The 27,808-nt window shown below is 43.9% G+C and overlaps 1 protein-coding gene across 16 annotated transcripts in view; it reads left to right on the plus strand.

Annotated features, from left to right (window-relative positions):
• The window catches only part of EPN1 (epsin 1), a 533,434-nt gene that overhangs the window by 292,951 nt on the left and 212,675 nt on the right, over positions 1-27,808 (plus strand). For 8 of the 16 annotated variants that reach the window (XM_078654881.1, XM_078654889.1, XM_078654883.1 and 5 more), the window contains exons 6-9: positions 943-1,017; positions 5,369-5,455; positions 6,326-6,629; positions 6,833-6,994. In XM_078654881.1, the coding sequence (XP_078511007.1) occupies positions 943-1,017; positions 5,369-5,455; positions 6,326-6,629; positions 6,833-6,994 (628 nt within the window). The remainder of the gene's footprint in view (positions 1-942; positions 1,018-5,368; positions 5,456-6,325; positions 6,630-6,832; positions 6,995-27,808) is intronic. The other 8 variants (XM_078654885.1, XM_078654894.1, XM_078654887.1 and 5 more) reach the window with 1 other exon arrangement.

The following is a 27,808-nucleotide window of genomic DNA, read 5'->3' on the forward strand; positions in this document are numbered from 1 at the left end:
GCCTTTTTTATTTTGTCGCTTGCTTAAATATCCAGCCTTTATAGATCCAGATCGCGGGAGCCTCCTGTGTCTTGTAGTATTTGAATTTCAAATCCAGAGCAGCGCATACACAGATCTGCATCATAGATTGTCTGGGAATGCAACATGACATGCCTCCCGACATTCATTCTGCTATTGCCACAGTTTAATTAATTGGCACCACATTTAAATGAATGGACTTTCTGATAAAAGATCATTTATTTTAGATCTATCCTTTACTTATTAGAATGTCTTCCAGTTTGTGGACCTTTTGCACATTGGATGTCTTTTCAGTGATCGGTAGTTTAATTTTTAAATTTTGGTTCAAACATGAGATTGCTCCTGTCATGATTTCCTCATTTACCTTCCTGTAGGCAGTTATTTGTGGATGCTCCTTAGGCTAGATTTCGAAGGGAGATTCTGTGCCAGTTAATGGTGTGGATTGTCTTGCTATTTTCACCTGAAAATGTTTCTACGTTATTAGTCATGAAATATAATCTGTATTCCAATGTATGGACATTTCAGACTACTCATTCCGACATACCTGCTATTTAATTTAATCTTCATAGTGTAAAGAGAGCAGTTTTAATATTTAATAGGTCAGAGTCTGGTCCTAAAATACCTCTGCTCATAGAATAAATGCCTTAATTGCTGAGTCTGAAGTGTTAAACGTTTAGACGTAAGTTAGCATTGAAGTTGCAAGAAACAACATTAAGGGACATTGTGAATTAGCCATTGGCACTAAAAGTGTGGCATGCAAGAAGTAGGTGGTGGCATCCCAACACTGGCACTTGCCCTTGCAAAATCTGCTCCCATCTGCTACTCTGCTTCTCCTACCCAAGGTTCCATCCCGTTTCTCCTGCGCATTCAGTCTCCCTCTACCATGGTGGTGTTGCCTGCTTTTATTTTGTTTTTCTTTCCCAGCCCCCCGTTGTTGTGTCCGAAGAGGAATTACAGCTTCAGCTTGCCCTAAACATAAGCAAAGAGGAACACGACAAGGTAGAGCCGTCGTCAGATTGGTAACAAAAAAATGAATAAAGAATATTACACAGATGAATCAAAATTGACAGGCCCTCGCTGGCCCCCCCCACATTACTCTATATGCTGCTTTGTTTTTGACTGGGGGAGAGGTGGGGCTGGTGCACTACCACATGGCCTCAACTAACTCCTTTCTCTGCTTTCCTTTCACTGTTAACCTGCTGAGTTTGGGGATTTGGAGAAGAGCAACATGAGGGTTCCCATCTGGCCATTACTATTAAGATTTCAGTTTTGTTTCTGTAAAATTCCCTTGCATTTCCCCACAGTGGTTATCTAGCAAAATCTGTATCTCAAATTGATCATTTTGATGGCACCTAGAAAAGATTAATTTTGCAATGTATACATTTAAAATACAGACGCAGAATTGGCAAAGTGCAGTCTACTATAAAATGAAACGCTTTATTATTTTTATGTAGTAGCTTTGCCCCACCTATAAAACGTGATGCACCCCATCAAAAAGGATTAATGTGTTGAACCCAAATTATCTGTGTCCCTACAAGAGGAGCTTAATATTCATGACCAGTGATGGCCGTGGTTGTCTTTTCTGGGCTCATGTCTCCATTCACCCTTTCACCTGTTCTTAACTTGTTTGTTGGCAGCTTCTTTGTCCTTGATGTGGGGACTAGAACTAATCTCTGATTCACCATATGTTTACTTGCTTTGTTGCTTTTTTTGTGTGCTTTCTAAACTGTCTGTTTGATTACAGCTGTGCAGCTTTTTTTGTTCCTCAATGTTGGAAATGTGCATTTACTGTTGTGGGTACCTCAAGAAACTTTTTCACAAGGATCGAAGGGAGGAGAAGAAAGAAAACCATTTGACCCAAAGAAAGTCTTTAAAGAGTCTATCCAGTGATTTGTCCCAGTGTACATGAGGTATAGCCGTGGATTTGTGTTATAATTAAAAGCCGAACAGCCAATAAGCTAAAGACTGGTTAAACATGGGTAGTGTTTCTCTGAATAAAAGTGATAGTTAAGGACTCCATTCAGTCCAACCAGTTATTTAGCTGTTCATGATGAAAACTTCCATGCAATAATGAGTACTTTACAATCCCTGCAGTAACTAAAGTGCTTATCTTTACTTGGTGACGTATGGAGTTATCTTTAAGAACACCCAAATTTTACAGCGCAAAAATACTCTGCAGAGGGAGGTCTTTTCGACTGCTTTAAATTATTTAAATTTGGTTAGAGCCGTCAGTTGCCAGATGTTCATTTAAATGATCACTGCAAATAAATACATTTGCATGGAGATTTGATGTAACGTGCCTCAAGTGTTTTTATACCTAAAGTAATTTGGAGATTTGCAACAGCGATTTTGAACTTGAATTGGGTCTCGTAGACCAGCTGCATGGGAAGATCACTAGAGAGGCACTTTAAAATGTATATTGCTTTTTAGCAGGTTCATCTGTTTGGTTTATGTGAGATAGGTATTTAGTTTTAATCACAGAAGTATTTGCTTGCCAGCTGGACAGGTAAGATGGATGTTCTGGTAATCAGAAGATTATTTGATTTCTGAAGCTGGCTCTTCTGCTGACGTCTTGCTCCCCTGCTGATGCTGCCCAAGAGCTTGTGGCACAAAGAACGCTGTCCTGCCCAAGTACCAGCCTTGACAAATCAGGTAGAATTTATAAAAACAAACCAAGTGCTAGAGTGATAAGACAATTAAAAAAAACCTCAGTAAAATCACATTAATGAAAATGCAAAAACCAAGCTAGCCATGTAAACTTGAGTAAGCTTGCATAAGTGTATATGTCTAATCGTAGTCAAATAATGTCTTGGTCTGATGACCCCAGGCTTTCTTTCCCTTGTCTAATAATCGCTGGGTTTAATAACCTGTGTTTTATTTATGGGCTTTAGCTCATATATTCCTGTGAAGCATTATTTATATTGAGACAACAATTCCTAGGTTTTGACCAAGTATCGGTTTTGTGAAATCTACACGTTTGTTTTGTATTTTTAGCAAATAGTTATATATTTATTTTTTCCACTTAACGTGGAAATTCTTGAATCTAGTTTCATTCTAAATAAAAAGTTGATGACTTCAGATTCAACTAGGGTGGTTCTATGACCAGTAGAGTATCTTGTCAGTAATATGCTAGACACTAGTTTGCTTTCTTAGCTTCATCGTACATGGCTGCACGTTGTATAGAGTTTCCATTGTGTAATTATTTGACTTTAAATGTTTTATTACATTTTAATTTATTCCACTTGCACCAAATTGGGGTTTGTGATCTGCTGAAGGATTCTTGTTAAAAAGCGATTTATCAGTTGATGGCTGCTAACTTGTAGAATATTTATTCTAGAGTTACTATGGAACAATTCTTTTGGGGAGATGTGGTTTTGTACATGCTTCAAAGGATAGATTATTGGTTTTCTATTCATTCTGCAGTCATAGAGCAACATTTTTTGTTCTGGATTAGCAGTGGTTTGGGTAGATCATTTCAGTCGAGCAATATTTAATTAAAGTAAGTGTGGTTGACTCATTCTGTTTTCATGAGTGTAATGCCTTCAATAATTTAAAATGTATTACCATTGTTATATTCTGGCAGAGATGGTTAGTTTTCTTCTACAGTGACAAGTTGTGTTTTTGTCTGGTTAAAGTTTTTAACCTGAGGTCGTTTTTGTGTTTTGTCAAAGAGCAAGTTATTTTGAGCATCGATGTGATTGAGTTCTGTTGATTGACTCAGATGTGTTGTTTGCTGGGTTTCTTTTAATTTCCTAAGTGTCTAATGTTGAGTATTTCTGATTAGGAGATGAAAGTGAAATACGTTGAACATCCTTGGCAAGAGTCATACTGAAATGGGCCCTTAATACTCAATGTGCCTTGTAATATTTCTGTGTCAGATCTAGAACAAGTTAAGTATCCATGTCACAGCAGGCATACACATCACATCATACTGTCACTAGGAACGAGACATAAGGCAAAATGATAAAATGACAATTCTTTTTAAAGGCTTGCCTAAAATAAAATAAACTGAAGTTGACCCTATAAAGGCAAAAAACCTCAAATAGAGTTCCCTCATCCCAAATCCTTTAACTTCTAAAGCTGTTTTTTTCTCTCTCATTCAGCACTCTGATTCACTTCGCTGCAGCTATGAATCTTTTGAGATGTGAAACGTCCTTTGTTATAGATAGTGAAAATAATTGAAACGTTTGATTTTGTTAAGCGTTAGGTACGATTGATTTGTACAAGTTCATGTCTGCTAAGATGCAAATACCACTACGAGATACTTCTTGATAGGGCAGTCCGAAACTGCTGATGTTCAAAATCGGAGTGGAAATGTCCTAGAAGCCACTTTCGATCGTCTCTTCAGTTTTTATGCCTGCCCACAGAGTCTCAGATTTCGCCATGGAGTTGATCTGGCACAGTGGAACACGTTTCAAAATGTGTAATCTGCTTACTTCTTAGTGTACTTGCATTAACTGGATGTTGGTAATGTTGCTGACTTTCTTATACAGCTCAAGTCCTTTTCTGAGACTCTGAGATTGGGTGCCCTGTCAGTACATTTATTCCTTTCAGAAGGGGATTAAACCCCACGTACACCATTTGCTAGACATACCCATAGTATATGGGTAGGTCACTTAAATTAGAGGAAAGTATATAGTCTTAGTGTTGAATAGGCATGAAATGAGTAAAGTGGTTGGGCTGGCCAATCTCTTAGGCAAGTGTTTTGTCTGTAGATACCTCACACACTTCCCTGTAGTTAGTTCATATGTTTCTAAGTGTGCTGATAGCCTTGACAGAGCTCTTCAGTTAGATCATTAGCAGTAGTACCTCTGTCTATATCGCTCATGGCAAGCAACATATGCACCCTTTTTCGGCTCAGGTTGTAGGGCAGCAGCATTTCATGTTCCTGTCAGTCTACTCTACCTACATTGTGAGGACAAACGTCTATGGCCTATGTTTTGTTACTAAACATAGGTAGTGGGTAAGAACAGGCTTAGAAAAAGTTGGTGTGTCTTCTGCAGGCAGGGAACCTCCTACTTCACCATGCACCCATCTCAAATGGTCATTCATCAGCCTGTCCTCTGCCCTCTTGTCCTTTTACATCCAAACTGTGCACCATCCTGTTTTCAACCATATGCTACCTCGATGCATAGTTTAGAACCCTATTCCTAAACATCTTCTTGCTTTGCTCATCTCAATCCAAGCACAGCAACTTAACATTTTCACACAAGCTTTCCTCACTCTCCTTTGTGCTTTTTCCATTTAATTGAGTGTTTACAACCACTAATCGCTCTTCTCCCTGCTGGCCGAAGCAACAGTTTGTGAATTTATTATATAATCTCTCTGCCATTTTTCTGTCCTTTTTTAGGAGGAGCGGATCAGGCGTGGAGATGACTTGCGACTGCAGATGGCCATTGAGGAGAGCAGGAAGGAGGCTCCAACAAAATCAGAGGAGGTAGCGTTGTCTGATCATTCAGTATTTAGGTCTGTAGTTTTGAATATATGCCTAATGTAGCCTTACTTTACCCTTTTTCTTCGGAGTGATCCAAACCATCCTTTTTCCTCCTCAGGCTACTTATTCTGTTTTTGCAGATTTTTCCCACTCTTTTTTTCCCTTCAGTTTTCCTTTGCTTTTCCCCTTAATTTGGCAACTGTCACCCCTTCTCCACAGTTCACCCAGTCCCTCTTTTTCCCTTCAAGATGTTCTACTTCTTTCTTCTTGTTTCCCCATACTCATATTTACAATACTTTCCTCCAGAGCCAATTCTTTCATCACACCATCCAAAGTCTTACTTTCATCTGGATCAACATCTGTCTCTTTCTCGCTCTTAGCAGGCGCTTGCTCCATCCTGCGTTTCCTTTCCTGTTTCTAATTTTAGTCTTATGTCTTTCTTGAATCTTCAATTTCTTTTGACTCTCTTCCATTGTCTTTTGGGACTAATTCCTGCTGTTCATGTTTGTTCAATTTCTTATACCGCACCTTTCTTCCTGCCCTGATCACTAATCTCTCCTACTTGCCACCTCTTTCTGTTGTTTTATAATTTGATTTTATTTGGTCTGTAGGAAGTGCTCCTTTTTTGCTTTGCGCTTCATTTTACTTGTTGCCTTTCCAAGCCATTTCCTATCACAAATCTGACTTGTTGTTGCCTGCCAGTTTACTGTGCATCCCTCTCCCTCTACCGTATTATTTTGTAAGTACTATCTTTTGGAGATTTATTTCATGCTCTACAGTGAAGTTAATTCTCTGTTCCTTTCAGTTTTTCTACTTTTCATCTCGTTCATTGATCAAGTTGCAATTTGTTGGATGTTTTCTCTTTTTTTGTAGTCATCCTTGATGGACTTGGCAGATGTCTTTAACACTTCTGCCCCTTCAGTAGCAGCAGCAGCAGCAACTGACCCCTGGGGAGCATCAACTCAAGCATCTGCAGACCCCTGGTCAGGATCTGGACCAACATCCAGTATACCAGCTACTGCAGATCCCTGGGGAGGCCCTGCAGTAGCCACCACGGCATCCAGTGACCCCTGGGGTACTGGCGTTCGGCTTACTCCTCCACCGAGTGATCCCTGGAGTGGGGCCCAAGCTGTGCCTTCAGGAGATACTGGCACTGCTTCCGATCCATGGAGTTCAGGTAGTAGCTCTTATATCTTTTATCCCATCAGTAAGTTGTAGCATTGCGTGGCCTCTTCCTCACCCTACTCTATCTTGTCCTGATATTTTTTATTTTTCTTATGTTGCTTCCACCTCTTCTCACTCATGCATTTTACATCCACCTTTTTAGGAATAACAGATTTGCCAAAAATTACCATTTCTGCTTTCCTCTTCATTTACAAGGTACTGGACCTGTGAGTGGGGCACACACTAGTGACCCTTGGACGTCTGGTGCTGCACCAACACCTCTAACCAAACCAGCTGTGGATCCTTGGGCTCCTGCACCAGCATTCTCAGATCCTTGGGGAGGCTCACCTTCAAGGCCTAAAACCAATGGGACCTCTGGTAAGCTGCAGAGTAGTTAAGAAACAAATGGTGAAAATCGTCATGTTTCTCTTTAGCATATTCAGTTACAACTTGTATGCATGGTATATAGTATCTATTGTTGGGTTTGTTGGTAGAACTGTCAGGGTACAGCAGCACTTGAATAAAACAGGGTGCATTGAATTCTTGCTTTGAGCTTCCCTACCAAAATTGCAATACTAATAGCAGTAGTCTGTTGGTAGCATGTGGGGCTGTAGATGCTACATGCACTGCTCACTCTTGCCATCTAATGTTGGGCTTGGACCAGTACAACTTGTTTTCCACCAAAGGACTCTTTCGAGTGACAAGACCTCAGTGACTCTTCTGGTTGTGGATGTGCCTGGGCGCCAACTCTATTGTTAGATTTTCGCTCATCTGTTTCGGGTGTGATTCAGTGTGTTCAGTCTCAACAAGTTTGTCTGTTCCTTATGCGGCCTCCTAGTATGTTGTCTTCCATCTTGTATGAGAAGGGTCTTTGACACGTTTCTTCAAACTGTGCTGAATTCATTTCTCGAGTTCTTCACGTTGCAACCGGCCCCCTTAGTTACCTTGTGCTCAGGACTACTGTAACCAGGCACCACCCCTCCGGGGGATGGGCACCAAGCCCTCTGTGCTGAACCCACCGCCCTCTGGCATTGGTTGACACTGAAACCAGGAATCCGACTCAAGGGAAGACCCTTCCCAGGGCCTTGATCCTCGGCCATCCTAGTGTTCTAGAACACCTCTTGGCAACAACGTCTCAAAGCCGGCTCTCATCAAAGCTGAAAATGCCATTGGCACCGAAGCAGCCACTGTCCTTGACAAAACTACCATCGGATCCTCTGTTCTCAACACCTGGAAACAACCTATCCTCGAGAGGATACAGCAAAAGCTGGATGTAAGGCCGAGCAGAAGATCATCCAACCACGCTCAGGTCAAGATCTCCGCCTCAGAGAAAACACTACCAACGAATTTCAGGCTTGCCTTTGAAGAAGCTCTACCATCTGACACTTCTGTGCCCCTATTGCCCTCCAAGAGGCCCAAAGACAGATTCTGTTCCTCGCCTCCCCTTCCTGCTCCACTACTCCACCAGCACCTTACCCTCCTCTGTCACCCCTGCCCTCTCCTCCTGTTTCTTCACCTCAGGGGTCCTCGGAGTAATGTGCTGATACTGGCAGTCCTGCTGAACTTTGCCCCAATCTATCTGAGACCTCAGGAGATTCGTGGAAAGATTACAACATAGATCTCAGTCAGACCTGGATTTAGAAAGTATTTCAGTTACCCTCCCACTAGATGACACCACGACATACCAAAGCATCATTCAGCATACTGCCACCTACCATAATGTAAATGAGTATGCTACCCCGAGGTGAATGTTTTCCTATTGGAGACGCTTGTTGTGGCCTCTTCACAGTAATGGCGACCAGACCCCGAAGCCGGGTCTGGTGGCTCAGTGGACTAATGCATCCGCATGCAGGGGCCTTTGTTCAACCTCATGGTCACAGGTTCAAATCCTGGCGGGAGTTATTCACTCAGCTTCTTCAGCATTCTTTTTTGTTACAAAAATCCAGATTCTAAATATCTTACTTTTGGAATCCAATCCACTAGAAAAAACACTAGACTTACTTTTCCTCCCCCGTAACCACTCAAAAGAAGTGAATCCTCACTTAGAATACGGAGGTTAGTGATAGGCTGTGATTCTATTTTTCAAAATCATCATATCAACACCAGCAGAAAGGGCATACTGAATCCCTTCCTTGAGAAATTGGTTCGCGTTCTCTACTAAACCATTGACGAGATGATCATGCCGTCCAAACTGATGATGTTAATGTCATGTTTGGAGAAAAAGTTCATTATCTCTGCGGAGAAAAGATGAATGCTATTTTCTGTCAATATTTCTTCAGGAGTTCCTGCTAGGCTAAAAACATCTTGAAGTAAAAACAGAACAGACCGAGTGGAAATAGATTCGGCAAGAGAATAATAAATTCACTTAGAGTGGCAATCGATCAATAGCAACAAAAACTTGTTGCAAAATGGTAGCAATTCGAAAGGGCTGGCAAAATCCAGAGCAACAGTGCTCAAAGGCTCACAGGAGCATAAGTGAGAGGTACCGTTTTTATTTTGCGAACACCAAGTAGGGAGTTGCACATAAGTCTATCTCTGCAAGTATTGAAATAGTTATGGGACGTATCAGAAACAGTGGAGCAAATGGGTATTTCCCCAAGAACAGATTTGTTGTGCCCTGGTTTTAAATGAATCCACAACCTGGCTAGATCCATCTATCCATCCAACTAAATGCCTACCATTGATGGCGACTTATACTTTTGTACCAATGCTCCTTCCCAAAGTCTCCACAGTAAAGAGTGAAAAAAACCCTACTAACTATCTCTTTGTCCCCAAAGGCATTTGAATATGATCTTTAAGATTAATAACCTTCTCGTTCGTTTACAGTAAGAACCACGTTGTTAAATTTGCTAGTGTAATCCTAAACATCAGTGTCAAACTTGTTAACACTCCCGGAGCATCCCTGAACATCTAGATTACGTATTATCACATTAATACCATTATATTGAGATCTACAGAGAGGCATGCAGGTCCCATTTTCCTGCATGCATTTCATACATCTTTTACTAATGGCAGAACATGATTTGTTGCCTAAATGGTTTCTGGAACCACACCAATAAAAACAGATCTGGGTCCTATTGTTCTTTTCAGCCCTGATAGTTACTATGGTACTCTCTTCAGAAGTGCTTGAGTGGAGATAGTCAACCTCTTAATGCTTTTGCCGTTATTAATTACCTCTGAAAGTGAAGGATTCCTACAAGTAAGTAGTCTTTCTTGCATTTTTTTTCCAAGCAATTGAAAAGGAACTGGTCCCTGATGTATATATCAACCGAGTTCTCGAGCTCAGAGGTTGAGACTAAAACCCATAATGCTGCACCAAATTCTTCAACAGATTCAACGCTTACTTGTTTGCATTTCCAAAAACTGTGCCTCTCTAACAGTACGCTAGCTTAATCAGAAAATAGTGTCTTTAGTCTTTCTTTAGCCTCCACATAAACGTTCCATACAGCATCCCCGCCGGAGATGGTATCTCCCACAGCCAAAATGTAGGAGCGAGACAACGCTGCAGAGTGCAGCCACGAGCTCCCACAGCCACTTGGTAAGGATGAACAGATAAGCAGAGAGGTAGGCGCAAGGCTATCAGGAACGTTCAGGGCGTGAGGCAGGCAATTCAACCAAGGCAGCCAATGCAAGAGTAACAAACGGTTCAGTAACAATAAAGTAAAGAAGGGTGGCTGCAAGTAGAACAATTCAAAAAGATGCAGAAAGCGCAGCACACCATTTTTCACAAGATCGACGTATCCGCACCGCTATAGCAAAACCATTTCGGGTTGTGGGTCCACGTCATCAGCCACCAAGCGGTACAAGGTAAAAATAGCAAACTCCACTCCTGGTAGAATATGTAGTATTGGGGTGTAGCTGAAATGGCCAAAGGCAGGAACAGAAGAGTAGATTTATGAAGAGTTTATTGGCATAAGTCGATATGATAGGACCCACTGTTTGGAATCAGTTGCTCAGGCCAAGGACAGGTGTAACTGACCCTCACCTGGCAACCAAAGAGAAACTTCCAAAAGAATCATAAACTTTAATGACACAATACAGATTCTAATACTTATTTAAGGAAACGTAGGGGCAAAACACATACCCACAAAAATCCCATTTCCAAGGTGGGCCTAGCGAGATGGATCGGTAAATTCACACTAACATACTGTGCAAAGCATAAGGCATAATGCATGCTGGGTCTAAAGCACATTCCACTAGAAAGAGGAGGGTAACTGTGCCCTTCTTAGGGAACATACCAGTAAAAGACATTTGCAAAGCCGTTACATGATCACCTCAGATATTTACTGAGCATTACTGTGTGGATATTCAGAGCCTTCAGGAAGTTTTGGTTGACTAAACATCTGCAGCATCTGGTCACTAGCTAAGTTTTTATGAGAAATGACTTTTACAGTATATGCTGCACATGTGATCTACTGCAATACACGGTACAGCTGAAAAATGTTACCTTGTAACATCAGTTCGTAGCTTGTGCTGTAGATTTACATGCACCCTCATATCTCCCCCGATGCGAGCAGTGATCCAAGATTCTTTCTCTGCTAATAGTAACAATGAACAATAGAAATCTCTTGTCCTGATTCACCACACTCCACCTACATCACACTCGTTTGTGAGAAAAAAATCTGAGATGGAGCGTTTATCTTGGTGCTTTGTGAGAAAAGGGAGGAGTCGCACGATATCTCGGTACCGAAGACTTCTTTAAAGAAAAACAAATTGCAAACATCCATGCCCAGCACTAGATGGCAGGAGTGTGCAGAATCTACAACACCATACGCTACAAGGTTAAGTAACATTTCACTTGCAACTGAGGTTCCTTCAAGCCACAACATCTGACATGAATGTTACGTTTCTTTCAGCAATAACATTTCTTGGCAGATTTAGTGAGCTTATAACAATTATCCAAAGATGGTCCTTATTTCCAAGGACACAAATACAGAGTAGTCTTGTGTAGTCTCATTTTCTAACCTAAAGTTCTCTCCTTTTCTTATTCTCATAGCTTTCCCTAACATTTTTTTGACAATCTACAAAGTATTGTAGAAAGCTCTTTGCACACGCTAGAAGCTAAACTAGCCGTATGTATTCTATTGATCATTATCCTTCCCACTTCTCAACACAAAAGATTATGTAGTTTTTCTTCTGCCACATTTAGAAAACTCTGTCTCTAATACAGTGATTAGTAGATGAATTGATAAATATATTGAAATTTGTTATGTTAGAGTTGAAAAAACTTTTAAAGGTATTCCATGAACGTACGGTACTTGTGCAATGGGTGCTGTGATGGTATTTCTGGCAGACATTCCGTTAGCTGATAGCTGCTACATGTTAGTTTATTAATACATTCCATTCAGAAGTAATTATTGTATTGACAAATGTACCAGGCAAAAAGCCAAAGTTGTCCAGACATTGTTTAAACACATTTTACTACTGCTGCCACTACCTTTCCACAAATCACTGCCTCGGAGGCTGAGTAATGCTTCTTTGTAATCTATGCACCGCATGTTATCAGGGACACCTTATGGTCCAAATGGAAAAAGGTTACGTATGTGAAACAATTGCTTTTCAGCTTATGGATTTGTAGGTTGATGGGCAAACGACCCATCTCTCCTAATGAAAGAAAAGTAGTTGAATGTTCTTTAACAAAATAGGTTAGAAATGGTGTCACACAAACCTCTACGTAGCACACAGATTACCAGTTTAATTGCTTAACACCTTGCGTGCTCATGATGAGCTCAGCTCGTCATGAGGCACGGTGGTGCTGTGCTCATGATGAGCTGAGCTCGTCATGACCGCCGGGGAGCTCCCACGCTCCCCTGCTGTGCTGAGCGTTCTACAGAAACAGGCGTGGTCATGACGAGCTCAGCTCATCCGGAGCACAGCGCCACGGTGCAGCGTGACGAGCTGAGCTCTTCACAAGCGCCGCTTATTTGTTTTTGTAGCTTTTAAACAAAATTAAAATAGAATGAACAATATTATTACTTTAGGGTGACCGTTCAAAAAATGCAAGGATTAAATGGGCATGGAAACCAGTCATTCGTGGAAAGTGATTTCTCGAAGTAGATTACAAATCAAATGGTTATAAAACCTTCATCCATCTGTCCAGCATCTGCCCTTTTAGCTTTCTTTCACCCTGGAAAAAATCTGTGGTTGATATCTGAATGTATGCAGGAAGTGTGGCATTGTATGTGTGCGTTGGCCTTTGTGAGGTGATCTGTGTGCATACTTACCTGACATCTAACAGTGTAAGTTGAATCGTGATAGGTAGATATTTACCCCCCCATATCCCCCCACACATTTATTTTTGCTGCGTTTCGTCTTTTTCTTGCCTTATCCTGCCCAGAAACCTTAGGTTAACTAGACATAATAGGCACACTAGAGATATTCAAGCCAGCCCAATGTTGGTGTTTGCAGCTACTAAGGAGATTGTGGACAATGGGTAGGAACCTGAAGTTAACAACAATGCAATCACCCCTAAAGGGTTTTGCCAAGTGCTGGACCCAACCTACCCCCTAACCATCAATATGTACTGATCGTCCAACGAGGAGAAGCCAGCATGAGAGCATAACAGCTTAGAACTTTGTTTTTTAGTTCTATAAAATATTCCTCATCCCTCCTTAGCTAAGCAAGGTATATTGGTCAGTATAGTAACGTCAGAACATGTGTCTGGGGGCAGATTCAATGAGGTCAGCTCGTAGCCATGGCCTAAATCACTATTTGTGTATCTCCCCATTCACCCACCCACCTCTTCTTTTTAGCTCAGTGTAGGGTTCCATTAAGGAAAACTCCCTTCCTACTAGTTGCCAGTGGGGCAACTATCCCTGGTGACCCTGGCATCAGGAGCTGCAGCAAAGTGCTACAGAGGGCATCTTCACTGCACCACCCTTGGGATAAGAGGGAATAATCAACCATATTAGCGGGGGCAGTACACAAGTTTTGGGCATTGCAGGTTTCTGAGCCACTTCGTCCTTCAAGTTTCTAATTTCTAACTCGGTCGTCCCCCAGCCGCTTATAGATAGGTTCTGACTTTTCCAATACTGGCGCTGTGCATCTATTGCATAGGTCCTTGAACCCTTCAGGTGCATTGGCTGGTGCCTTAACTTCTGCTTCACACTACACCACGAGGGCTCAAGGACAGTCTCTTCGCCTTGGTATGGTTGGCTGCTCTCTTCCTTTTGCCTCCAGATCTATTAACTAGCACAGGGCTCATATTGGGTGAAGTGGATTCACCTGGCTGCGCTTGAACATTTTGCTCCTCAGCTGGCACTATTATCTCCCTCATTGTTTGGCACACTTCAGTGCTTGTGGGTGAGCTTGAGGTTGGGGAGACCACCGGGCTCCCAAGCGCTGTTTCTGACTGTGGCCTGGCGTCACAGGGGGGTGGTAGTGATGGGAGGCGGGTGAAAAGGACAACTGACACTCCACCAGGTCAATTTCCTTGCTAATTAGACCCACTGCTCTCTGCAGAAACCCGTCCAGGGTCGAACTCTGTGGCCTGCTTCCTCATGTTGGCACGTCTAGCAGGAAATTGCTGACTCACTTAAGTTAGACCAGGCCCTGCCTCTGACAGAGTTACTGGAGGTACAAGGAGATACAAGAAGATACTGGCGATATGTGCAGGGTTTCAGGAGGACATAGCAGACTTGAGAGCACCAAGTACCACACAAAGTACCAAACACACCAGTGCTGGCAAGGAGAGTCACTGTCCTTGCTCCGGCTTGACTTCGGCTTGGCACTGGTGAGCACAGACTTTATTTTTTTGGGTGGTTAAAGAGGTTATTTCGAGGATGAAGAATCAACAAAATCAAGGACCTGAAGTATCTTGGCACTAATCGTGGCTTGCTGGATCACTAATGGTTTGGCTTAGCTGGCGTAACTATGATGCATCTACAAGAAGAAATGTGGCACTTACCTCCATCCCCTGGCAAAAATAAGAAGCTGCCGGCACCACCCACAGGTTGCAGGCCAGCACCAAAGTAGGAACAGAGCACAAAGGTAGTTCTGTGATTTGCCGCTGGCCACTATGGTGGCTGCAAAGTCTTCAAGGGCCTTCAGAGTGCCCTCCGTGCGCAAGGTATTGCGTTTAACACCGTTGTCTCAGTTTCTCTGGGTGGGCAGAGAAGGAGGGAGGGTGGTGTGATAAAGCCGACATAGGAGCTCCCTATCCTGCTTCCCTGCCAAAGGGGGGTGGGTGTCTCTCTGTCCACCGCAGCTACTAGTACACCTGCCACCGTCTTGCCACACACCTCTATCTCACTCTGCTCCCCGAGTGAGCTGAGAGCAGTGGTGGCGGCACAGAGGCAGTGCAGTGAGTGGTGGTTGTCTAGGGTGGAATAGCCAAATGGCAATTGGTCAAAGAATAAAACAAAATATGTGCCACAACACTCAAAGTCCCCTGTGAGTACTAGATTACTGCACAGCTCATCCCCCGTGGCTTCGCTTTTGGTGTTCAGCATTCATGTGGCAGCGTCCCCTACAGAGATGCCGGCGAGGAGCATGAGCCCGACGCAGCATACAGCAGCAACTGGCCACAGCTGCTGTATGCTGCGTCGGGCTCATGCTCCTCGCCGGCATCTCTGTAGGGGACGCTGCCACATGAATGCTGAACACCAAAAGCGAAGCCACGGGGGATGAGCTGTGCAGTAATTGCTCATTTCGTGATTTGCTTGGCAACGACTGCATGAGCCACCTCTACTTCAAGTAAACCATCCCATGCATGCACTTCAACGGTGGGCGGACACCTCCACCAACTTCTACATTTATCTACCCCTGCTCTGGGCGGTTAAACTAGTGTCCCAGCGGTATTGTCACTTCCATTACTTGTTAGAGTTTACCTGCATCAAGAACCGCATTTGCTAGTGGAACGACGCAGCTCCAGGCCTTTGTGTGCCAGCAGTGGACACTTTTTGAGGAAGTGATTACTTTAACCAGGCTGTTAACCTCGCTGTATGCCCTTCTTTCTGCTGTCCTGTGATATTTTGGACTTTGTGTAAGAATGGTTACTTGTTGGTTGTTTGTGTGCTTGAAGACCTGGAGTGTTTGCATGATTGCTTGTTTGTCTGCTGGTATGCGGTTGTGGATGTTTCCGGGCGTGTTAGTCTGTGTGGGCATGGATTACTATAGGTATAAGCTGCATCTACTGATATGTTTGTGTGCTTGCACGGCACAAGTTAAAACATACTTGTGTTGTGTGACAGATTTCTAATGGGTTACTGATCTTTATAAGCCCGTTTTCTTAAAAGATGAAAACTAAATGTTGATGTTAGATGGGAATTGTTTAGAAAGATCTTTTCTTTTCATCAAATATGCATGATTCTGCACATGTACAGGTACATTCACTGGTTATTAATCTTTTGAAAAGGAACATTATGGATAACCGGTGTTAGAGGTAAGTAATGGTCTTTTTGCATAGTATTCACAACACATAGAAAATATGAGTGGCCACCGATGAGTGACAGAAGAAAGAAGCGCGAGTGGGATGCTAGCCAGGACATGTATACCCTAGTGTGCTAACGCAAACTCAGATGTTGATCTTTATGAAATTAAAGTTGTTTAAGTAAGTCTTGCAGCGCTGATAGCCATCCCCCACTTGTAAGATTGTGAAAAGGCCAATGTTGTCCCACTTAGGGCAGGACAGAGGCTGGGCTTTGTAGGTCAGCAAGCTTATGTCCATGTGTTAGACATGTCACCTATGAAAAAAAATGAATAGGCCAGTATCATGAAATCATAGTTTTCAGAGCCAGCAGAATGCAATTTAGCATGTAGATTAATAATTCAGAAAAGTCAAATGTAATGTTAACATTCAGACTCATAAATATGTTGATTTAGACCGGGTCCATTAAACATGCAGCAAATAAACAGCATATGTCATTTTGATTGGGTAGCTAGGTAGCAGATCAAAATGTATTATTACTAAAAAATCCTTTGATAAAGTTTGCTCTGAAGTTGCATACACAAGTTAACCTAGGACATTGACGAAGAAGTGGTACAAAGTGTTTCCGTTTCTAAGGGACATGAAGGTTTGACAAACTGAAATTGGAAACAAGCATTGGAAAAACTAGTAGATCTCTCCTATGCAAGAGCTAGTGGCTTTGCCAATGTGTTTCTGCAATGTTCTAAACCAGCGTGGGTGCAGTCAGCATGGCTAATAGTTGGTGTCGTGGAATGTCGCGGCTTAGAGTGCAGTAGAGTGGCTTTGACTAGTTTTGCAGCGTAGAGTGCATTAGAGCTGCTTAGGGTGTTGCAGCGTAGAGTCCAGTACAGTGTAGCGGCGTAGAATGGCTTAGAGTGCCTCGGCACTCGTTGTGGCGCAGTTTTACGTGCACAGCGTAGAGTGGCTTAGAGTATAGTGTTGCAGTGCACAGTTTAGCAGTGTAGAGTGCAGTAGTGGCTTAGAGCACAGTTTAGCGGAGTAGGACATAGTAGAGTGGTTTAGAGTAGAGTGTTGCGGCGCACAGTGTAGTGGCTATGAGTAGAATGTCAGAGTTAGGTGTTGTAGAGTAAAGTGGTTTATAGTAGAGTGGAAGTGAGTAGAGTGGCTAGAGTACAGTGGTGTAGAGTGCAGTTGTGATGCAGATTAGAGTGGAATAGTGTAAGGTTGGAGTATGCATGGTATGGTAACCCACTGCCACTATAAACAACACATCTTCAGTTAAAATGACCGTTACATTTGCACATAGTTTTACTGACAAAGGTATAAAGCACTCAAACTATTGTTTTTAAATGTCATCACCAAGTCTATTAATTTGTTTTGATCATAATAAAATATTTGTTCCACCACACTTCAGAATTACCCAAAAATGTTGCTTTCCTATTTCTTATATATTCTGTAATATCTGCAGTTAATTTTGTGTTCTAGAAATAAATAACATCCTGCAGCCTTCCTCAAGCACACCTCCAGTAGCCAGCATGATTGTCACATAAATCCATTCACTTTAAAGCCAGAGAAAGAAAAGTAAACACCATGCCCCCTGAAAGACAGAGTCCTGCATTTCACCTCTGTTTTTGAATGCACTACAAATGTGACAAAATGAGAATAAGATTTAAAGGCATGTTTACCGAAATCCAGCACTGGTGGAAGAATACAGTAAATAGGATATGCTACAGTGGGGCAAAACTCAAGCTGGACAGCTTAAAACAAAGCCAGCAAATAGAAAGCAAACAAACGTGAGTTACTAACCACAAAGCCAATGGCTTTGCCATAGAAATATAGATTACCTGTGCTAAATGAGTGGAGAGAGTTAATCAGAAAACAAGGGTTCGAGGCATATGAGTTGTAGATCATATCCTTATGCATAGATCGCCATCTGGTGTTGGGCTCGGATGTTTGCAGATTGTTTGTTTCTTGGTAGAAGTCTTTGTAGTCACGAGGTAGGTGACTCCTCCTTAGGATGATAGTGCGCATGGGCAACAACTCCATCATCTTTTCCGCCGTCTGGTTCGGATGTGATTTGCTGCGCTCTGGATCGGTGTAAGTTTCGACGCGTAATCCCTCTCCACTCAACGGTATTGTCTCGATCGTGTTTCCCTTTTGACGTTCATCTTTAAAAATAAACTTCTCGATGTTTGACGTAGGCCTTTGGGCCTATCCGCGCCGACCTCGCCTGCAGTCAATGGAAAGGACTCCTTTCAAAAAATGCCCCGGGTGTGGTGCTAAGTTCCCACACAGAGACTTACACGAGGTTTGTAAACGCTGCCTCTCCCCGGAGCACGAAGACAAACTGCGAGGCCTGTGCATCGTTCAGGTCGAAGAAAACCATCCGTGATTGTAGGGCTCGACGTCACGTAATGTCTCACGGAAGCAGCTAAATTCCGGACATCTTCGAACTAGATCCCAATGTCCAGCCGGAGCAACAAGGTGATGAAGACTTCTCCGTCTCGGAGGACGACGACTTCGAAGAGGAGACAATCACCCTGGCTCAGCAGGCTGTGAGTACCGAAACCCCTCTCCCAAACCCCAAACCCAAGGCTCCGGTAACACCCTCTGGCTCAGTTCGACACCATCAACATGGCTCAGACGTCCCGCCCACGGGCCCGGCTATGAAACCTAAAGATAAGCTATCCAGCTCGAGCCAGCCCCCTTCTGTTGCTGAAAAGTCACCTTCGGCCACCGAAACTCAAAACCAAAGATGGGCCACGCCCGTCTTCGTCGGCACCGAAGACATCCTCGACGCCGAAGCCCTCTGCGTCGAAACATACCGAGGACAAACATTCGAAACCAAAACAATCTACGGAGCCGAAAAAGTAATCGCAGACAGAAAACTCTCGGAGCGACAAACTTCTATAACAAAACCTAAGGAGTCCAAGACCCCACAGAACATCTCAGACACTAGGTCCAAAGAACATTCGGACCCAAAATCTTCGGCACCGAAAATGGACATTTTACCCCCACAGTCTGTACCTGAGCTTTCAGATCCAAAACAAAAACCTTTTAATTGATCCACAGACTGGCAAAGTCTTCGCCAAGCCTACCAAAAGACGAAACTGGACACTTCAGAAGAATCTGGAATACCCTTGAAACTAAAGGAGATCAGTACTAACACCTCTCCACCTCCTTCTCCTCCTCCAGTTGATCCAAATCTCTTAATTTCTCCACCACTCTCCCCACAACATAGTTCTACAGTAGATGATGATGATGATCATGCTGATGGGGGTGGGAATATAGATACAGATGGGGGTGATGACGCACATACCATCCCACACAACGTAGACCCTTGGGATGACTATAACACAGATCCCGACCCACATAATGACCCGGATCTTTATCCATCTTGGCCATCCCCGCCAGATGACAATATTGGGTTAGCGCAACTGATCAATTGGGCTGCCCAATATCACGGGGTACAATTACATTCTGATCCCTTAGTGGAAGATTTCTTGTTTAAAACGTTTGCACCCTCACAAACATCCACGCACACCCTGCCAATGTTAAAAGGCATGCTTAAACATGCCCCAGAACTTTTTAGGAACCCTGTTAGAACCAGGATTCTCAGTACTAGGATAGACAAAAAGTATAAGGCAGTGTCCAATGACCCAGTTTACATTGAAGGTCGGGTCCCTTTGTATTCACTTGTGGTGCCTAATGAACGCAAAAGGGCAAACTCACAGAGTACAGGCGACACCCCTCCTCCCGACAAGGAGTCCAAGTTAATAGACTTATCTGGTAAACATATTGCGTCACAGGCCACGATTCATTGGCGGATTGCCAATGCCCAAGCTTTATTGGCCAGGTACGACAGGGATCATTATGACGAACTTGAACAGGTCATGCAACACCTTCCTGGCCAGTACAAACAGAGCCAACGACCTTCTACAAGAGGGGAAATCGATCACAAACACCTCAATTAAATGTGCGCTCGACGCGGCTGATACAGCATCTCGTGCCATTAACACCAGCATTGCGTTGCGCAGACACGCTTGGCTCCGAATCTCCGGATTCAAGCAGGAAATAAAATCTGCTATTCTTAATCAGCCCTTTGATCAATAGCATCTTTTCAGACCCTCTGTCGACACATCTTTAAAGATGAAAAACGATGCGGACACTGCTAAGTCCATGGGGGCCTTACAATTGCCGTCCTCTAGAGGTTCTTTTCGCCGCTCTTTCTACAGGGTCGGCACCAAAACCATTGGTTCAGAACACCCCTCTTCTTCCTATAAAAGCCCCACTCGGGCGTCCCACAAAGGATTGCAGAGACTACAGAGGCAACAATGGTAGGGGAAGAGATCGCTGCAACAATAACAGCAACTCCCCTAACACCAAACAGTGACTTCCCTGCACTTCCCCCGATCATCCCACTCCTGTCAGGGGAGTCTTTCACAGTTCCTACCTGTCTGGATATCAATCACAACAGACAAGTGGGTAAGACAAATTATCCAGTATGGTTATTGCCTTGAACTCCCCTCTACTCCCCCAAATATGCCTCCCAGACAATGTCCAAGGTCCTTAGAACATCTGACACTTTTCAAACAAAAGGTTCTCTCTCTATTACAAAAACATGCAATAGAACAAGTCTCCTTGCCTCATCAAGGCACAGGGTTTACTACTACTATTTCCTAATACCAAAAAAGGATGGCTCTTTCAGGCCCCAATTGGACCTCAGACTGCTAAACCTCTACATTCAATCGGATCACGTCCACATTTTTATTTATTTTATTTTTGGTATTTTATAGAGCGCAAACTTGACCAGTTAGGGTATCGGAGTGCTTTACATAGTCAAAGAGTCATACAAAGGACATGATATCACAAGAATAAACTGTACATTAGGGAGGGGGTACTGCATAAAAGGCGGTGAGGACATACACGGATAGTCAGTATACCGTCTCTGAGGACCCCCAGTTTCTTGGTGAGGCGAGGACGAAGGAGGAAGGCAATAATGGGGTTTAGCTAAGGAATTTACCCACTAGGAAGGATTTAGCCTCCTTTTTGAAGCGTGCCAGAGGGGATTTTTCTAATGGCGGGTGGGAAGGAGTTCCATATTCTTGGTGCAGCCCCAGTGAACGACCGTTTATAGGTTTTTTGTTTCCGAAAGCGTGCAGGCTGGCGAAGGAGGGCACTATCCGGTCGGGAGTTTCTGCTTCCTCCAGATATCACCAGTTTCTGTGCAAGATATGCAGGGGAGTTTGAGTGTAGGGCCTTGTGCGTGATGCATTCCAGCTTGAGGTGAATTCTGGCCTCGAGATTAAGCCAGTTCAACGCTTTCAGGTGAGGAGTGATGTGATAACGTTTTCTTGTGCTGGTAAGTAGTCTGGCTGATGCATTGAGGCAGGCTTTTAAGTGTACCAGGGAGATCTTGGGTAGACCGAAAAGGGTGGAACAACCATATTCCAGCCTAGAAATGACTAGTGCTTGGACTGCCAGTTTTAGGTCGGGAGCGTCCAGAAAGGGTTTCAGTTTCCATAGGTAGCTCAGGTGGAACCTGGCAGATTTGGCCATTGAGTTGATGTGGTCTCGCATGTTAAGGTTGTAATCCAAGGTAATTCCCAGAGATTTGGCCGAGTCCACAATGGTCGGGGCACAGTTTAGGGCTGTGATGGCTTTGATCCATGATTGGATCTCCGGGTTGCTTTTAGGTGGGGAAATTAGGAGTGGTCACTCTCCAACAGGTGCTCCCACTACTTCAACAAGGTGACTTTCTCTTCACTCTAGATTTAAAGGACGCCTACTTTCACATTCATCCCGCTCACAGGAAATCTCAGGTTCGTGGTATATGGTCAACACTACCAATTCAAAGTCTTCCCATTCGGGGTGACTGCAGCACCCAGAGTCTTCACCAAGGGCCTCTCACTAGCTGCGACCCACTTACAAAGCACATTCATGTCTTCCCTTATCTGGACGACTGGCTCATAAAAGCCAACTCACACAGCAGCTGTGTACAAAACACACACAAAACAACAATCCAACTGCTTCACGACTTGGGATTCATGGTAAATCTCACCAAATCCCACCTCCAACCGTCCAGCATACAACAATATTTAGGGGCTACCATAGACATTACAAAAGCTCTAGCATACAACATCTTAGTCTGGATAAACACCATACAAGCTCTAATAACAAGATTTCAGCCTCAACAGAGTCCCAGCTCAAGTGTTCATGCAGCTAATCAGAATGATGGCCTGCATTCTCATCGTCCCTTAGGCAAGACTTCAAATGCGTCCCTTACAGTAGTGTTTGGCACGTCAGTGGAACCAGGCTCAAGGTAAGCTAACCGATCTGGTGTTGGTAGACGACCGCACCCATGGTTCTCTGCGGTGGTGGAACACACAAAACCTTTCCAAAGGGAGGCCGAGCCTCGACCCGGTTCCACAGATAGTGCTAACAGCAGACGCATCACTCATCAGCTGGGGAGCTCATCTTCAAACCCATACCATTCAGGGCATGAGGACCCCTCAACAAAAACAATTCCACATAAAGTACCTGGAATTGTTGGCAATCTTCCTAGCGTTAAAATCTTTTCAACTCCATCTCATGGGCAAAACTGTCCTGGTCCGTACAGACAACATGACTGCAATGTATTACATACAAAAACAGGGGGGGGGGGGGGGCACTGTCTGCAGCTTTCACACCTAGCTCAAATCGTATGGAGATGGGTCATTCCTCAGAACAAATATCTCCTTATAGAACACCCTAGGAGTACACAATCTGATTGCAGATCTGCTCATTCGTCAGAGACAGCAGATCCACGAATGGGAACTTCCTCCTCAAGTTCTGCTTCCATTCTTTCAAATGTGGGGCCACCCATAAATAGACCTGTTCGCCACACACCAAAACGCAAAATGCCCAAGCTTCGCATCCAGGTATTCACACACATTGTCCAAAGGCAATGCGCTAAGGATGAACTGGTCAGGCAAATTTGCTTACGCTTTTCACCCACTCCCGCTGATTCCGCTAGTGGTTCGGAAGCTCAAACAGCATTCCCTCACAATGATCCTGATTGCGCCAACATGGGCTTGAAAGCCATGGTTCACAACCCTCTTGGATCTAACAGTAGTTCCTCATCTCACCCGGAACCATGGAGGGATAAGGCATCCAGATCCCAGTCAACTCAACCTTGCGATCTGGCACCTGAAATCTTAGAGTTTGGCTATCTCAATCTCCCACCAGACTTCATGAAAGAACTAAATCCTTTAGAAATACTAAACAACTTTTTGTGGCTTTCTCCCCACCTCATAAAGGCAATCCTATCTCAAAAACAGGAATTGCAAGGTGGATTGTTAAATGCATCCAAATATGCCATGCTAAAGCAAAACACACATTAACCATTCCCCCTAGAGCTCACTCCACACGTAAACTAGGGGCATCTATGCCATTCTTAGGGATCATTCCCCTAGATGATATCTGCAAAGTAGCAACTTGGTCTACAACACACACCTTCACAAAACACTATTGTGTAAACGTGCAAGCAAAACAACAAGCTAATGTGGGCTTATAGGTTTTTTGTTTCCGAAAGAACAATTTTTCAAACTACTGCAACAGATACAGGTAGCCACCGCTAAGAGGTAACTGCTGTATAGTCTATGCAGAAGTATACGATCTACAGCTCATATGCTTACCAGTATGCATCTGATCTTGGCATGTAGAGCTGTAGATTCCTATAAGCCTTCCCGCCTCCCCGGATACCTCCTATCTGTTCCAGTATTATCTTACTTAGATACATTACAAATGGATACCCTTTTCTATTTCTTACTAACTCCATCATAACACTCCATGGCAAAACAATCTGGAGATGGAGTTGATGCCCATGCGCACTATCGTCCTAAGGAAGAGTCACCTACCTCGTGACTACGAAGACTTCTTCCAAGACAAAAACAAAGTGCAAACATCCGAGCCCAACACCAGATGGCGATCTATGTATAAGTATACAAATCTACAGGTCTACATGCCAAGAACAGATGCAATCTGGTAAGCAAAAACTTTCATGTACCAGAAGAGAATAAAGGAGGCTGTGCCGCTGTACACAAAGGCAGGCTGGAGACATTGCAGAAACAGACTGCAGTAATCAAAAATGGCTAAGAATCTGATCTAATAATTTAAGTTCTAAAATTGAATAATTACGTTAGAAGCACCGTGTATTAGTCTACATAGGTGGGTGTTCAAGCCATGTGAGCTGTAGATCACATGCTTTGCATACTCCTGTCCTTTAGTGTTGGGTCCGGATCTTTGCTTTTCTTCAAAGAAGTCTTTCCAAACACGAGGTAAGGTGACTCCTCCTTTCGGTGATAGTGCACATGGGCATCGACTCCATTGTTAGATTTTATTTTCCTCCATCAGGTTCGGATGTGTGTTGCTGCGCTCTGTTTCGGAATCAGTCCTCGAGTTCCCCACGGTGAGCAATCCACTCTACCCTTGACGGTATTGTTTTCAAACGCGTTCCCTTTTCTACGTGGTTCGACTCAACATCAAGAAATCTCCAATTGCGATTTTCGCAGACAGCTTTCCGGCCTGTCTGTTTCGGTCCGGCACTTGGTCGATGGAACACTCTATTTAAATTCTGCCCCCTATGCCATGCGAAGTATCTGTGTACGGACATACATCAAGTGTGTAACTTGTGCTTGACCCCGAGCACAAGGAACAAGACTGTGATGCGTGCCGATTCTTCAGTTTGAAGAAAATTCTTTGTGATCGTCATGCTCTGTCGAGCCATGCAGCAGTTGGAAGACACACTGGATCTTTTCGGCGGAGACTCCAAGCAAGAGGAAGTCTCAGTGGCCGAAGAAGAAAACGCTTCAGCGGCATTGGACTCAGAGTTGCAGATTGTCCTCGAAGATGACGATGTGCCACAGGTACAAGGGTACGTGAATACGGAAGACCCTTCCTTCCCCCTTCCTAGAAGATCGAAGGCTTCGGCACCACCTTTGCCTTCAGGCCAAGGTTGGCACAGAGAAGATGTTTCCAACGCTCCGCCTTCTGGCTCGGCACTGAAACGCTATGACAAGCCTACCGGCTCGGGACCAGGTTGACCAAAACCCACTTCCGAGCCAAAACCTTTGGGCTCGAAACATACAATGGGCTCACAGCCGAAACCTTTCGACACCAAAACCAAAGAACCATTCCTTTGAGCTGAAATCTTTGGACATTCCAGCTCGACATCAAAAGCGTTGGTGCCAATCATTGCACAGCTGCCAGTACCTCAATTTGATCCAAGCATGGACATTGTACCACCCAAATCGGATCTGAAACAGAAAAAACTCTATATTAATCCTGATCCTGAACATATTCACGCTAAATCGCCATCCAAGCACAAGCTTCTGGATGATAGCTCTACAATTCCATTGGTGAAGAAACATGTGGGAACAAGTCCTTTCCACACACTACCATCTCCTCCCTCTCCGCCTCCATTTGATCCCTTACACATTACACCTAGGCAGTCTCCTCTACCTCACCTCACCTCGATGCAGATGACACTGATGATGATGACACAGTCACCAGTAGATCCTTGGACGGGTTATACCATTGATCCTACACAGGATACAGACCCAGATCTTCACCCTGCCTGACCACCTCCACCGGGTGACAATCAGTCATATCAGGGCCTTATTGCTAGAGCAGGACACTACCATGGGGTATAGCTCCATAAAGAGTATTTAGAGGAGGAGTTTCTATTTTGAAATCTAGCTACACATAAATCCAGTCAGACACTGCTTAAGGGTATGTTAAGGCACACAGACGACGACTTTAATGACCCTGTACGTACTAGGATCCTCACTCCTAGAGTGGATAAAAAACACAAGCCTTCCCCCAAAAGACCCTATTTTTATTAACGGTTAGTTGCCACCGGACTCTGTGGTGGTATCCAATGCTCGTAAGCGAGCTAATTCTCAAGCATCCGGGGATGCTCCTCCCCCAGATAAGGAGTCGAAACTCATTGATGCTTCTGACAAACGTGTAGCTGCACAAGCATCTGATCATTGGCGTATTGCTAACACCCAAGGTCTCCTTGCAAGATACGATAGAGCCCACTGGAACGAAATACCGTTTCTCCCAGATGAACCTAAGGCCAAACCACATGACTTAGTTCAAGAGGGTAAACTAATTTCCAAAACCTCCATTAGATGCACTCTAGACGCGGATGATACTGCAGCTAGAGGAATAAATACTAGCATCCTGCTCTGGAGACATGCCCGGCTACGTGTGCCAAGGTTTAAACCTGAAGTACAGCAACCTATTATAAACATACCCTTCGACAAAAACACCCTTTTCGGACCTGAAGTTGATCAAGCCCTTGAAAAGATGAAAAAAGATACAGATGTGGTCAAATCCATGGCCGCGCGTCAGTCTCTCTCTAACAGGGGTTTCTTTTGGTGCTCTTTTTACAGGAGAGGGTCCAAATCCACAGGGACAGACCAAAGCATTTACTCTTACAAAAACACTTCTCAATCTTCCTTTACAAAAGGTTTTTTCAGAAGAGGCTACATAGGAAACAGTCCAAGGGCAGTGGTAAAAACACAACACCCCACAATTCCCCTTCCCCAAATAAGCAGCGACTTCACCACACTTCCCTCTGACTATTCCACACCTGTCGGAGGAAGACTTCAACACTTTCTCCCCATTTCGGAATCAATAACAACCGACAAATGGGAAGAGGTGTGGCGCCGCGGCCCGGGCGGCTGACTCCGGAATCTGGGGATCACGGTTCGATCCCCGGCACCGGCGGCAGATTAGCCCAGCACCATGTGACTCTGGGCAATAGCTTGCTTAATCTTCCCGACAGCCCCCAGCGCCTAGAGACCCTAACGGGTGATTGTGCGCTTTACAAATGTGGATATTATTATTATTAAATGGGTGATTGGAATTATTCAACATGGTTATTGCCTGGAGCTTACCAACCACCCTCCTAACATTCCACCTCCATATCACCAATTGTCAACAGACCATCAGCACTTGCTCCAACAAGAAGTGCAATCTCTAGTACTCAAAGGGGCTATAGAACCAGTCCTACTTCAGTACTAAGGCTCAGGGGTTTATTCCCTTTACTTTCTAATTCCCAAAAAGCACGGCTCATAAAAACCTATTCTAGATCTCAGAGAGTTGAATAAATGTATACTGTCAGAGCACTTTCACATGGTGACTGCAACAGGTACTTCCTTTTTTATTTTTTATTTTTTACAACAAGGTGACTTTTTCATCGCAAATACTTCAAATTTGTGCTAGCAGGCAAACATTACCACTTCAAGGTACTTCCATTTGGCATCACCACAGCTCCAGAATGTTCACCAAATGTCTCGCAGTAGTAGCTGCTCATCTCTGAAGACAGTGTATCCATGTCTTTCCTTACCTAGATGACTGGCTTATCTAAGCGGCACTTACCAGAACTGTATACTATACACTCAGGCAACAATACACCTACTTCATTAGTTAGGTTTCACAAAAGTCTCATCCGTACCCGGCCCAAGTGCAATCGTATCTAGGAGCTTCCCTCAACACAACACTCAAAGCTCTAGCTTCTCCCAATGTAGCCAGGATTCACAATATTCAGGCTTCAATACTACAATTTCAACCCAATCAAACATTACCAGCCAGAGTTTGTATGCAGCTGCTGGGAATGATAGTCTCCTGCATTGCAATCGTACCTCACTCAAGGCTTCACATGCGTCCTCTGCAGGAATGTCTAGCGGATCAGTGGAATCTGTTGCAAGGTCAATTAACCGATCTAGTGTTGGTAGATGGCCACACCCTTCGCTTTCTGCAGTGGTGGAACCCTC

Source organism: Lissotriton helveticus, chromosome 7, assembly GCF_964261635.1.
Source record: "Lissotriton helveticus chromosome 7, aLisHel1.1, whole genome shotgun sequence".
NCBI classification, from domain to species: Eukaryota; Metazoa; Chordata; class Amphibia; order Caudata; family Salamandridae; genus Lissotriton; species Lissotriton helveticus.